Genomic DNA, 12,484 nt, shown 5'->3' with positions numbered 1-12,484 from the left:
TGCAAACAACTGCAGCAGCTGGAATGAGCTGTGGATGTGGTCATTTCCAGTCTGGTATTGATCTAGCCTTGGTGATTTAGGAGGTAAATCTGAAATGGCTCTCAAAGAGTGACTCACCACAGAAGGTCAACAGGAGAGTCGGCAAAAATGAAGCAATGCTTCTTTGAAAACAAAACATTCAAAACAGAGAAGACAAAGGCACAAACACAAGTGCAGATGATTTCCTGAGAATAATAGAGCCAACCACGCCCACTTATTACTAAGAACTAAATCACTATTCGTTCCTGAGAACCGGCCCTTTGATCAATATGAACAATGAAACCAGGTTTTCTATGTTGGTCTACTGATACTATGTATTTAGCACTACTTATTTTAGCTGGTCAGTTTTTGTATTAAGATACTGCTCATGTTCATAAATAATGCAAGGCTGTGTATATTAAAGGAAAACCTTTTAGATTTACAGTTTAGATAAACTTGAAGTGTGATGCTGTGGTATTTAGACTGAAAGGTGAAATCACAGATATCTGTTTATTAGGTACACGTGTACAATCTAATGCAATCAAATCTAGCAGCTCTGCCATTACTTCTACCTTTACAAGGGTTTAATTTCTCAGTTTTTAAGTTGAAACAGTCAGAAAAGTGATAATTTGACTTTATTATAGGGGTCATATTGAGGTAGTGGAGGTATTTCTAATGTTTAGGCACTCTCATTCATTTAAATAAGGGTGGTCAAAAAATTAGAACCACCTCTTTGGAGCCAGGAGCACTATCACTTACCTCTCACATCTCATTAGTGACCTCTGACATTTAACCATGTCTGCGATCATTCATACTGAATTTCTCATTTGATCTTTTTTTTTCACTGTACAATACAACAACACAAAAAAATAAATGGCTCACAAGTACAAAGATATTTCTATATCTAGTAATTTTCATCTGTTTCAAAGAAATACTCACTCACTCACTCTGGAAAGTACTCACACACTTTGCCTTCATCACATTTTACTGTGTTATTCATTTTAAAATGGAACAACAATGCACTTCTAGCCCATCTACACACTAGATCTAATAAGTGAAACCATATTTGTAAAACATGTACAGTATATTATGTATGTTTCAACTGATTTATAAGAATTGAGTGGCTATAATAGATGATGACTTTAGTATCACGCTAACTTAGACAGCTGAGGAAAGTGTGTTAATTGTTGTTTTTATTATACATTATAAAAAATTTCAATTTGACATATATAGAGTCCATGGGGAAAAAACATATAGAAAGAAATAAAAATACTCACAGGAGCATTTCCAGGAAAAACACAATCTGTTCTGTTCTCCTGTCACTTTATTTTCATTTCTGTGTAAATGTAACTGGTAGGCTATGTGGCATCATGTCTGTCACATTGGTTTTTATCAAACTGGATCATCAGGGTGAACTGACGCACAATGAGAATAAAATAAATACTATATCTAAGCAAAAAGAATGTCCACTATGCACAAGGCGTGGCTCAAAGTTGTTTATATGCTCACTCTGTAGTCATTCACACTCCTCTGGAACTCAAACAGGTAACAGCATATTCATACATATTGATTTTTATTTTTTATAATTTAGATTCAGATTTTATTAAATACTAAATTTAACCATTATCTGAACAATATATATTAAGAACTGTTTTATTGAAAGAGCTTATAGCCAATCAGTATTAAAAGACTGATGCTTTACTATTGTTGAGAATAATACTTGTAAAATGTAAAATGTGATATTTACAAAAAGAAAAGATTAATGATTATAATGCTTGTTGTGAAAAATATCTCTTGCTGCAAAGTTTTTACTTGTGAAGTCCTGATTGCTTTTAAATAAGTCAGCAGTTTTAAGCTAAATATTAAAATGCTTACAATGCTGGCACACTGATGTTTACCATATTAGTTTTTTTATTTGGTTCTTCTCCAATTTCTCTAAACCCAAGTCACATCTGAGCCTGACTGATCCTCATTGGTTTTGCAGGTATTTCACTGTAATACTAGATGGCACTAGATGAATCACTGAACACCACCATGGATCCTGCCATCAGAGATGAAGCTGCTGATGAAGCAGAGCAATTTGAAATAATTAAACACTATGTGCAAAACAACAGAAAGGCCACCAACACGCAACTGTTTTCATTCTTGGCACTGCTGAACGCATATGTTCCTGAGTCCTACCTGCTGATGTCTGAATGCCAACAGTTCCTTGGACCACCTGATCCCATCCATGGAGGCCCCCCTTTTGAAAAACGAATGGAGCCCTTTTCTCCCCTAATTGGCACATACCAGTCAAACCCTGAACACATTTGTATGATGAAGTCTGACACTGCACAGAAAGCCGTGAAGCTACTGGCTGACTTAGGGTTTTCCAGAAGTACTATAGTGAAGGAATTAATATCCTCACTTTGTGGAGATCAGGTCCGGGAAGATATAATCCAGTACATCAAGGATTTGCTGACAAAGAGAGAAATGATAAAACATTTTAAAGAGAAGTTCTCAAGGCTAATAATCGATATTATAGAACTAGAGAAGAAGACTCACCACGCTGTATCTGTTTTGAAAAAGGCAGCACAGAAATTCAGACAGCAACCCATTTTCCCTCAAACCCTGTCTCGACTCTACTACAATGAAGAAAGCATCGTTGACTATGAGGTAAAAGCTATATATTGGGCAAATGAAGCCATTAAAAGAGCTCCAAACAACTCCTATGTGGCTGACACTCTTGGGCAGATTTACAAAAACTGTTTGAGGAAAGCTGCAAAAGCACAGTATGTTTTAGCCATGGCAGAACTGGCCTTCGAAGCATTTAAAGCTGTGGAGGAGAAAGCAGAGAAGGAAGAGGGCCCAGAGATGAGGAACACAGCAGGTACAGTGAGCATTTCAAACTCTTTCAACAACAGAGGCCTTTTTGGTTTCATTCAAGTAGCACAGATAGCCTTTAAAAAACTGGAAAACAAAGACAAAGAACAGCAACAGAGTTTGATACAAAACAAACAAATGAAAGTTGAAGCCAACTTTGACTTTTTTGAGTGGTACCTAACCTACTCCAAGCCCGACATCAAGACGTTAGAGCCACACTACTTCTGGAGGGATGTTGCACTTTGTTACCAGAACTACACAGGAAAAACAGCAGCAGAATCCACAAGCTTTCCAGGTCTTCTAGACTATCTGAATCATGGACTTTTCATGTCAAAGGGACAAAGGGCTAAGTTACAGGAGAAAGAGAAGAATGTGTCTGATATTGAGGAAGTCCAGGTTCTGTTGAAAACCAACTTTGAAGAAAATGTCGACAGTGTCGAAGCAGCAGAGAGGTACATCCTGTCCAACATCATCTTGAGCAACAAGGAACCTAATTCTCCTCATTTAACCCCAATGACAGAACTCAATACAATAATTTGTCAATTCTTGGACACAGAAGTAGGCCGCAGATGCCCTGAGTTTTACCTTTTGGTTCTGCTGCTGTTCTGGCCTGAGGAACGGACTGAGAGGGTGCAAGAACAGGATGATGATGAAGTGGAGCAGCAGGCCACAGAGGAAGATGATCCAGAAGACAAAACCTGGGAGGAACAGGACAGTGACGAGGAACAGGAAAGTAGAGAAGGGGCCATACAACTGCCTCTTGACCTGGACCAGTATGTTACCTTCATGGAGAAGGCATTTGAAACCAATTATGCCAAACACCTTCGTGGCCGATACCTTTTGCCTCTGTTTTTTCTGGGAAAGGGTTCTGGACTGAGCAAATGGATTCACAAATCAAAGTTAGATGCCATTGTGGAAAAAACGGTGGACGCTGAGCTGGATGCTGACGAAAAAGTTCAGAAGAAGGTTGAGCGGATCAATGACATGTGGATCGAGGGGACAGTGTGGCAACTCCCAGAGATCACAAATATTCTTCTTCCGGTGAACATAGAGCCTTGTCAAGGTCCCACAACACAGGCCCCAGAGGAGGATAAGGAGCAGCAGGTGTTAGTTTGTGCTGGAGGGCAGAAAATAAAAGCCACCACAGAGGCTGTGCGGGAAGCTTCAGCTCACATCCCCATGCGTTTCTATCTTGGCTTCACCATTCGAGGTCCTGTTGTCTTCAGTGTGGGAGCTCCTCATATGTCACAACAATGATTCATCATGAGCACATCAGGATAATGAAGATACAATAAACTTGGATAACTTTACAGAAAGAAAATATGTAATAATTATTGTATGAATCAATTCATTTTCAACGTTTGCTGTACTTTGGTTGTTCTAAGCTTCGCAAAAACTGTGTAGTTTTTCTTTCTTCTTTTTACGCTACACGATTGAATTCAAACATTCAGGTTTACCTGTGTCAGAAAAGAGTTAAAGAAGTTCAATGGTTGTTTTTGGGGCAGTGGTTGTGTGTTCACATCTATGTTCTATATAATCAGTTTATTTAAATATGTTGTATTATTAGGCTTAAAGGAGGTGGATGGGTGTATGAAACATTTTATTTGAATACCATATTAGCCATATTAAAGTAACATTTTAATGTGTGTAGGATGCCTACCTGCATATGAACTTAACTAGGAGGTAAAATTGTTAAAGTGATTACATCAGACCTATTGTTGCTGTTGGTTATAATCATGTAATTCATATTCTCAGCAAATAAAATGAGCTTCATTAACCAGCTGCACATGAATTGTTAAACTGCTGAAAATTCTAATAAAAAGTAGTAAAAAAAAGTGTTTTTGAAGCTTTTTGTTCTGCTTAAATGTCACCCTTGCGCTGAACATCAACGCTTTTTACAATTGACATGCCATGTAGATGTATGACATTGTTTATTGACATATCAAAGATAGTCAGTACTCTTTGTTCCTGCTCACTTTCAGGGTTACAACCTCCCACTTGTATGTCTGTAAGTCTGCAGAGGGAAGCGCAAGATAGAGAGTGAGTAACAAACATGTACCCCATATGTTTGTTACACACTTACTATCTGTATGAAAGTCTGTATGACTGTTGGCCTTTTCTTGCAAGGAAATGAAATGTATGAAGATGGACCTGCCTGTGTTTTTTTTTTTTTTTTTTTAATTTCTCTTCTAACATTCAATTTATATTTTCTTTTCCATAACAGCATCATATCAGCAGACGTGGTTCTTTTAGGTTGATTCATAGTGACCTCAGAGTTGTCTGTGGTGTATCTGCTTTAGATATGGCAAATGTCTGTGGTACTTCCTCCATTTTCAAGGATAAGTACTGGTCTTTAGGAGTTCAGTGTGTCTCTGCTGAGAGATGTGATCCTGAATCTGAGAACTTGTGCTTCTAATAATTCCTGATCCTAGTTTATGACTTAGATCAATGCCACTTTGCTCTAAGTACGAAGAATTGACGACTCATAAACATTAGTAGAAGAAAAAAAAAGTGCCACTACAACACTTTCACGAATGTGTTATTCTATTCCGCCACTTCAATTTATATATTTATATCCATCCACCATGCGACATTCATCTATTGTCATCATTCAGACCTGCAACCTTTACACGCCTGTCACAACATACACATCAGACTAACTTAACATTTCTCAAACATATTAAAACACCCTGATAAATTTACTGCATTCTAATGTCTTGAATAGTCATAACAATTATAATAAAAAAAATATAATAATATTCAGTAATAATCTGACTTTAAAATAGATCAGAGAAAGACATGTTTCTTAAATTCATTCAAACAGTATGGCATATAAAATCTCTAATTCTTCTTTGTCTCTGTTGTGCACTGATGAGTTACTGTCTATATACCGGAATTTCCGAGGAGCCCTGAAGGCAGCATTTCCCCGCATCAACCTGGCCGGTTCAGTTCGTCTGTCTGTGCTGTTCGTCTGTCGCTCAGCTGTGAGTTGACTCGTCCTTTTGTGTCAAATATCGAAAAGTCCAGATGACAAACCAGATGCCCGGTGACTGAGGCATTTGCTCGGATTCCTACCACAGCCTGGATTAAACGGAAGAGGCTAACGGCTCGCTGGCATGTTAGCCCCGGGACGACAGGTGCACCGGGGCTGAGAGATTTGTGTCGTCGCTAACCTCTCTGGAAACCCGTGTTTCAGCTGTGTGCGGAGACAGACGGTAACATACCTACCGAGGTGAGGAACAACAACAGCCTGGCTCCCTGTCGTGTTTAGCTGTAGCTCGTTAATACCACTCCAACTCAGCCGGGGGGAGATTAGTGAAGCTAACAGGGAGGTAAGTCAACGTTAGCTAATTGTCAGTTGACCCTTGAACCCGCTGTTGGTGCAGCCACCAGGACAAACATGCTAAATTAGGAGCCATAGTTTAATTTAAGGTTTAACCTGTGTCAGAGAGGCTTGTAAAAGGCTATGCTAAAGATGACAGGTGGAGTGTGAGCCGCTGCTAACATTACTTATCACAACACTTTTCCTGTCATCATGTAGCTGGACAGCTAACCCTTATATGTTCATGTCCAACAATGTAAACAGAGACTGTTTATATGTTCAACTGAGGAGAACTGAAAATAAACCTGCTTTGAATGTCGTCTCAACCTTCACTGTGCTGTTTACTTTCAGTTTTTAAGAAGGAAGTGGTTATGACAGTAATAATCAACCAAGAGAGCCTCATCCAACATTGGTTGTCATTACAGATTTTCTTACAACACAGTAATAAGCTTAATATCTATTTTTGTGTTTAATGTGTTTTAACTGAAACCAGTGCATGTTTGCTGTCGTTTGGTAAAATGACTGAAACAAGTCATTGTTGTCCATTTATTGATGAATTGACTAAATGCTTCATACTGTGAATAATAAATATTCCTTGTTTTTTCTTAAGGTTTCAACAACCTGACAGCTACATCTGGAAACTAGCTGTCTCTTTTCCTCGTCCTGTTTCTATCCACCTGTCTTGGCTGTTTTCGTCATTCACCATCTCGTCTTCTCTTTTTTCTACTTCTACCCATCTTGCTCATCTCGTTTTCCTCTCACACTACATCCACTCGTCTCCAGCTGACCTCTCTGGCTTCAGTGTGAACTCTGACATGGCCTCAGCCCAGGCCGATCAATCCAGGGTCCTTCAAGAGGAGCTCACCTGCCCGGTGTGTCTGGACTTGTACCGTGACCCTCACTTGCTTCCTTGTGGCCACAACTTCTGCAAGACTTGCCTTGATCACCTAAAGCGGCAAGCTGAGCGAGGACGCTTCCGCTGCCCAGAATGCCGTGAAAGCCACCGCTGTGGCACCACTTTTCAGAAAAACTTCAAACTAGCCAACATTGCTGATGATTATCGTCATCGGCGCAGAGCTGCCACTGCAGCTCCTATAACTTTAAAATCCAGGGCGTCATTGCTGCCTTCTCTGGCAGCGCCACAAGCCAGGAGCGTGTTTGCTGTTCCATGTGACTACTGCCCTACAGTTGCCGCCGAGGCATCAAGTGCCAGCACTGCTGGGGACGGATCTTCTGCAGCTTCTGTTTCTCAGCAGGTTAAGCACGAAGCTGCTGCGCCAATGTTTGCAGTGAAGACATGCCTGAAGTGTGAGGTGTCAATGTGCCAGGAGCATGTAAAACCACATCTGGAGCTGCCCGCATTTTGTGAGCATCCACTGACAGAACCGATAAACGACTTCTGGAAGAGGAAGTGCCCCGATCACGATGAAATATACAGGTAGGAAGCACGAACATTTTTTAAAAGATGTGCATTTCTTGAAGTTGAATTTTGTTTTTCTCAATGCCACAGTGTTTTCATCTAGGCACTGTGTCAATCACCATGTTCACACATAGCTGTACTAAAACATACTGAGTCAGTGATGGTTAGCTGATATCTGTTAATGTTCTGTTTCTGATATAAACCAGAGATGTACAACATTTACTCTCCCAACACTGATTCACATACCTCTACACAAGATATCTTCTGATGCTGATTCCCATAGTGATATCAGTACTTGACATCTGTACATCAAGCTGCACAGAACTTATTGGGATCATTTTTATGTTTACATTTTGTAGTATATATATTATTTATACAATATAACTGTTAAGTGGTATTTTTAGTTATTTTGCTAAATATTTCCTGAAATTACAGCTTTTGTCTAAAAACATGGCTAAGAACATGAACCATCACTAAGCCAAACTTTTACAATATCTAATTTTTTCCACTCTATATTTCTCAGATTTTTCCCATATCAAGGTGACACAGTTGAGTGATACATTACTGTAAAGAAAAAACTTAGTTAGTTATGAATCATGTTTTTATTCTTTCCAGATACTACTGCATGGACGATAAGGTCTGTGTGTGCAACGCCTGCACCATAGAGGGAGAACACTCAGGACACAGAATGAAAACCTTAAAAAACACAATGAAAGATCTCAAGGTATTCTTCTAGTGAGGACATTTTGTCATCTACAGATATTTTGGAATATTAAAAATATTAAAGGAAACTGTGAAAAGTACACGTATTAATTAGACCCATAAAATATCAGGCCAGGATTTCAGTCTTTGGTTTACCCTGCTCCAGTCAGGTGAACTACATTTTCATTGTTTGACTCACACAGAGTCCTGTGATGAGTCTGGAATACTGATGAATGACTGCTGTCTGTTGTTGTGTGTGGCAGTGCGTAAATGAATGGAAGAGTCGCATGACTTTGTGGTCTTTCTCTTCCTGTGCTTCCATTCTCCTGCACAGACTGTCAAGTAGAGAGCCTTCCAGTTTGTTGCTGTGGATATGCAGACTGTAGCCTGCTGAATTCACTTTGCTTTGTTAATTGACACTTGATTTGACTTGTCATTTTAGCCTAGCCTATTATATAGTATTAGAGTTTTTATATAATGTCATAAAACACTGTTGTTTAACAGTAAGATATTCAATAGTCATAGTCATACAATGTCCCAACAAATAATAAAGACAAGATAATTCAGTGGGGAATTTCAGAAGTTATTTGTACAGTTGTAATCAGTTACACGTTCAGCCTCTACTAGACATTTTTGGGTTGTGTTATATTTACAGTTAGATCTTAAAATCTATTCAGGCATCATTTCCTGAGCCCACACCTTTTCATCTTTGTCAGGTCACACTGGATAAGCAGCTGTACAGGGTTGAAAGGAAGTACAGCATGGCAGAGAAGAAACTGCAGGAGCAGAAGGAGAAGGAGAGACAGAATAAGGTAGGAGGGTGCATGCTAGTTGATGAACAGAACAGTTGATGAATCTTTGACCATTTGTTATATCACAAGAAACTCCTTTAATTTTGTGACGCTAATTAAAAAGTTAGTTTTACTATTTGCTTATGTTATGTTTTATTTAACATTTCAGAATTTCAATATGACAAAATAAATAAAAAATGTAAAAAAAATGATTTGACTTACTAAATCTTGGTTATTTAAAGTAAAATACATTTTGTGTAAGTAGTAGTGTTTTGTACTATGTACTTTTCCTTCATCTATGCGCCCCTCATTACTTCCCTTATTTAGAAGTTTTTGGACGACTCTGAGGAGTGCTTGACCAGGTTGGGTGAAGAGATGAAGGCCAAAGTGCTCAGCTTCATCGCTAGATTGCGGGAATGCACACGTACTCACTGTGACACTAACGGGCCGGCAATTCAGAAGAACATCACCAAGATCTGCCAGGACCAGGCCCGTCTCCAGGAGGTCCGCTGCGGCATTGAAAGCCTTATGCAGGAAAGTGATCCTTTCCGCTTCATCGAGGTGAGTTCCATCACTGTACAGCACAAATCACATGCACCAGCTAATATACAAAAACACACTTGTGATATGTGGTAATAAAATAAGACATGCATGTATGTATTTTATGTATGCAATAAACTCTTAGACTTATAAACAATTATTAGAGGTTAAAGTAGACATAAACATGTAGTGGAATTTTTTAGATAATACATTAATTAGGAGAGGGGGAACTAATACTACTGAAGATAATCAGAATCTACTGTTTCTTTACATTTGTTTTTGCTCCTTTTTCAGGAATTCAAGACAACAGGAAAACAGTAAGTACAGTGTGTTATAATTTTTTGGGGCTGCAGCTCAATAATTTTAATATCACTTAATTGTATTTCTTGTTTTTCTTGAGTAGTTTTTTCAGAAAAATAGTTCACAAACCTATGGATTCTTTGTTTGCTAAAAATTCAAATCTTGACATTTAAGTGAAGATAAAACTACTACATAGCATGTTTTGTGTTTTAAACAATTAATTGATGCTGAGTGGACACTGAATTATAAGTGTATCTTGTGTGTTTTCAGGTGCCGCCGGCAGCTAAGGAAAAACATGTTCTACCCAGAATACGTTGACATGGAGACGGATGTTCTTGTAGCTATGATGGAAGAAGAAATGAGGAAATTTCTTGATGATGAACTACCATGTCATATTGTTTCTGCCATTCACTCCCTGTGTAAGAAAACTTTCTCTCATCCAGTCACATTTAGACAGCTGTCAGAGAGATGAGCTGACAGCTGCTTTATGAAATAGCTGCTTCTTGTTATTTCAGTTCTGCTGAACTGGTGATGCTTCTTTGTTGCTATGTAACACAATTCATTGTTATCTAATCTAAAAATATTTTTTATTTAGTGCAGGTGTCAAATAACATGTTAAAGAACAGGGAGGTGGCGTCTTCAGGAGCTAAATTTAAACTCATGACATATATATTTTTTCCAACTATCAGGTCATCTTTCAGATCTCGAGGAGGAGGAGCATGAGGAGAATGAGGAAGAAGCTGCAGAGGAGGACGATGACGACGATGATGACCTCGATGACAGCAGTGAGGAAGAAATGAGGAGTGACGGGGAGGAGGAGGAGGAAGATGAGGACGAGGAAGACGGGCATGATCAGATTGAGCTGGCCGATGATCTTTACAGCCCAGGGGAGGAGGAGGAGGAAGAGGAAGAGGGTGAGGAGGAAGAAGATGAAGACGATGAAGACGATGGGGAAGAAGAGGACGAGGAAGAGAGAGGAGTTTAACCGAGGACTTTTGTACAGATACATTTTTACACTTTTCGCAGCACTTTGAATTAGATTTTTAACATTGCTGAGTGCGACAGATGTTTTGACATCTGTTTTAGTGCTGCACCCATCTTCTCGTTGAATGTCTCATGTACGGAACAGGACTGGAGCAGCTGACGCATTTTGCCTCAAACCCTCCATCAACAATTCTGAGGCAAACTACAGTACAGCAATGGAGCTTTCATTCAGCTGGATTTCACTGCACTGAAAATCAGCCAATGTGAATCTCATGCTAAACCCGCGTTGCATACTGCTAAAATGAATTAAGGTGCTTTATATTAGAAGAAAATTGCTGTCTACGTACACACGTGAATGTGAATGTATTATGAGAGAATGTGCCTGGAGGGACTAAGCTTCAAACTGAATGAATAACCTCTTGCATGTTGTAATGCTAGATTCTCCTGGACCTTGGCAAAAAAATATACAAAATGAGTATTGATAGATTTGAGTCTAATCGAGTCTAATTTGATCTAAATTTAAACTGTTTACTTGAATTTCTGGTACAACAACAGGTGCTAGACACAAAAGCAGAGAGCTTTTTCACAAAGCTTCACAAAGTGGTTTGACTTAAATTTACCAGACACACATTTACACATGTGTGAATTCCTGAGTTTCACCATAGAAAGCCTTTCTATTAACACTGGTAAAGATGCCAACGTTGGCATCATATTTGATCTGCTGAGAAAGAAAATCAGATAAGTTTAAGCAAATAAACCAGACTGGTAACAATCTACTTGAATGTTTGTATGGATTGTTATGATTGTCTCATTCATGCTGGAGTTGATCAGCCAAAGAGTAAGGAGGTGTGTGTGTGTGCATGGAGAATTTGAAAAGTTAGTTTGCTTGGCATGACGTTTAGAAAAAGAAATGCAATGTGCAACTAACAGTTTACCCACTCTACAGTACATGATGGCTTTGCTTTTCATAATTCATAGTGCTTTAAAAGGAATTAATGCATTGTTTAAAAAATGTCAAATGTTCCTATGCATAGTTCAAACATAATTCTTAAAATATTCATTTCAGGTGATGTGGAATTTTGCACTTTACTACAAAATATGCTATGATAGGCCTGAACTATTTGAAAGTTAAACATTTATTTTTATTTTGATACAAGTAAAGGTTTTTTTGTGTGAGGCCAAACTAAAATAATTAATACATAATAATAAAGCCTGTTGAAATGTGAACATGTGTCAACTTTGATCTTTTTAAACCGAGTGAAGTTAAAAAAAAAACAAAAAGTAGAGCAAGTTAAAAACCGTGAACTGAATTTAAGGGCTCTAAATCATTGTCTAAACCTTTGTTTGAGTTTGAGTTAATTACCATTCTGCTATGTTTGCTTACAATTACAGTAAGAACTATATATTTTAGTTAGCTATGCTCTTTAAAAAAATTAAAAGTGAAGGAAATCCACATTAAAAAATTAACTAATTAAAACTGTGAAAGACAAAATATGAAATAATAAAACGCACTGGATTAACAGTTAATAAAAAGTAACTAACAGT

The 12,484-nt window shown here is 38.3% G+C and overlaps 2 protein-coding genes across 3 annotated transcripts; both read left to right on the top strand.

Moving 5' to 3' along the window:
- Positions 1-2,005: 2,005 nt before the first annotated feature.
- On the top strand, positions 2,006-4,703 carry LOC113157126 (sterile alpha motif domain-containing protein 9-like). The gene has a single exon (XM_026352411.1). It carries the CDS (start codon positions 2,023-2,025, stop codon positions 4,135-4,137), a length of 2,115 nt encoding a protein of 704 aa, XP_026208196.1. The 5' UTR covers positions 2,006-2,022; the 3' UTR covers positions 4,138-4,703.
- Positions 4,704-5,746: 1,043 nt separating this feature from the next.
- Positions 5,747-12,137, top strand: zgc:92594 (RING_Ubox and BBOX domain-containing protein). 2 transcript variants are annotated; one of them, XM_026353533.1, is made up of 8 exons: positions 5,747-6,112; positions 6,813-7,640; positions 8,238-8,346; positions 9,041-9,136; positions 9,443-9,676; positions 9,950-9,972; positions 10,226-10,374; positions 10,645-12,137. In XM_026353533.1, exons 2-8 carry the CDS (start codon positions 7,018-7,020, stop codon positions 10,938-10,940), a joined length of 1,530 nt encoding a protein of 509 aa, XP_026209318.1. In that variant the 5' UTR covers positions 5,747-6,112; positions 6,813-7,017; the 3' UTR covers positions 10,941-12,137. The 2 variants fall into 2 exon arrangements, with proteins under 2 accessions (XP_026209318.1, XP_026209319.1); XM_026353534.1 differs by having other exon boundaries at positions 5,747-6,212.
- Positions 12,138-12,484: the final 347 nt, after the last annotated feature.

Source organism: Anabas testudineus, chromosome 18 (genome assembly GCF_900324465.2).
Source record: "Anabas testudineus chromosome 18, fAnaTes1.2, whole genome shotgun sequence".
Lineage (NCBI taxonomy): Eukaryota > Metazoa > Chordata > Actinopteri > Anabantiformes > Anabantidae > Anabas > Anabas testudineus.
The sequence above is the reverse complement of the archived record's forward strand: the minus strand, read 5'-3'. Positions and strand labels throughout refer to the sequence as shown.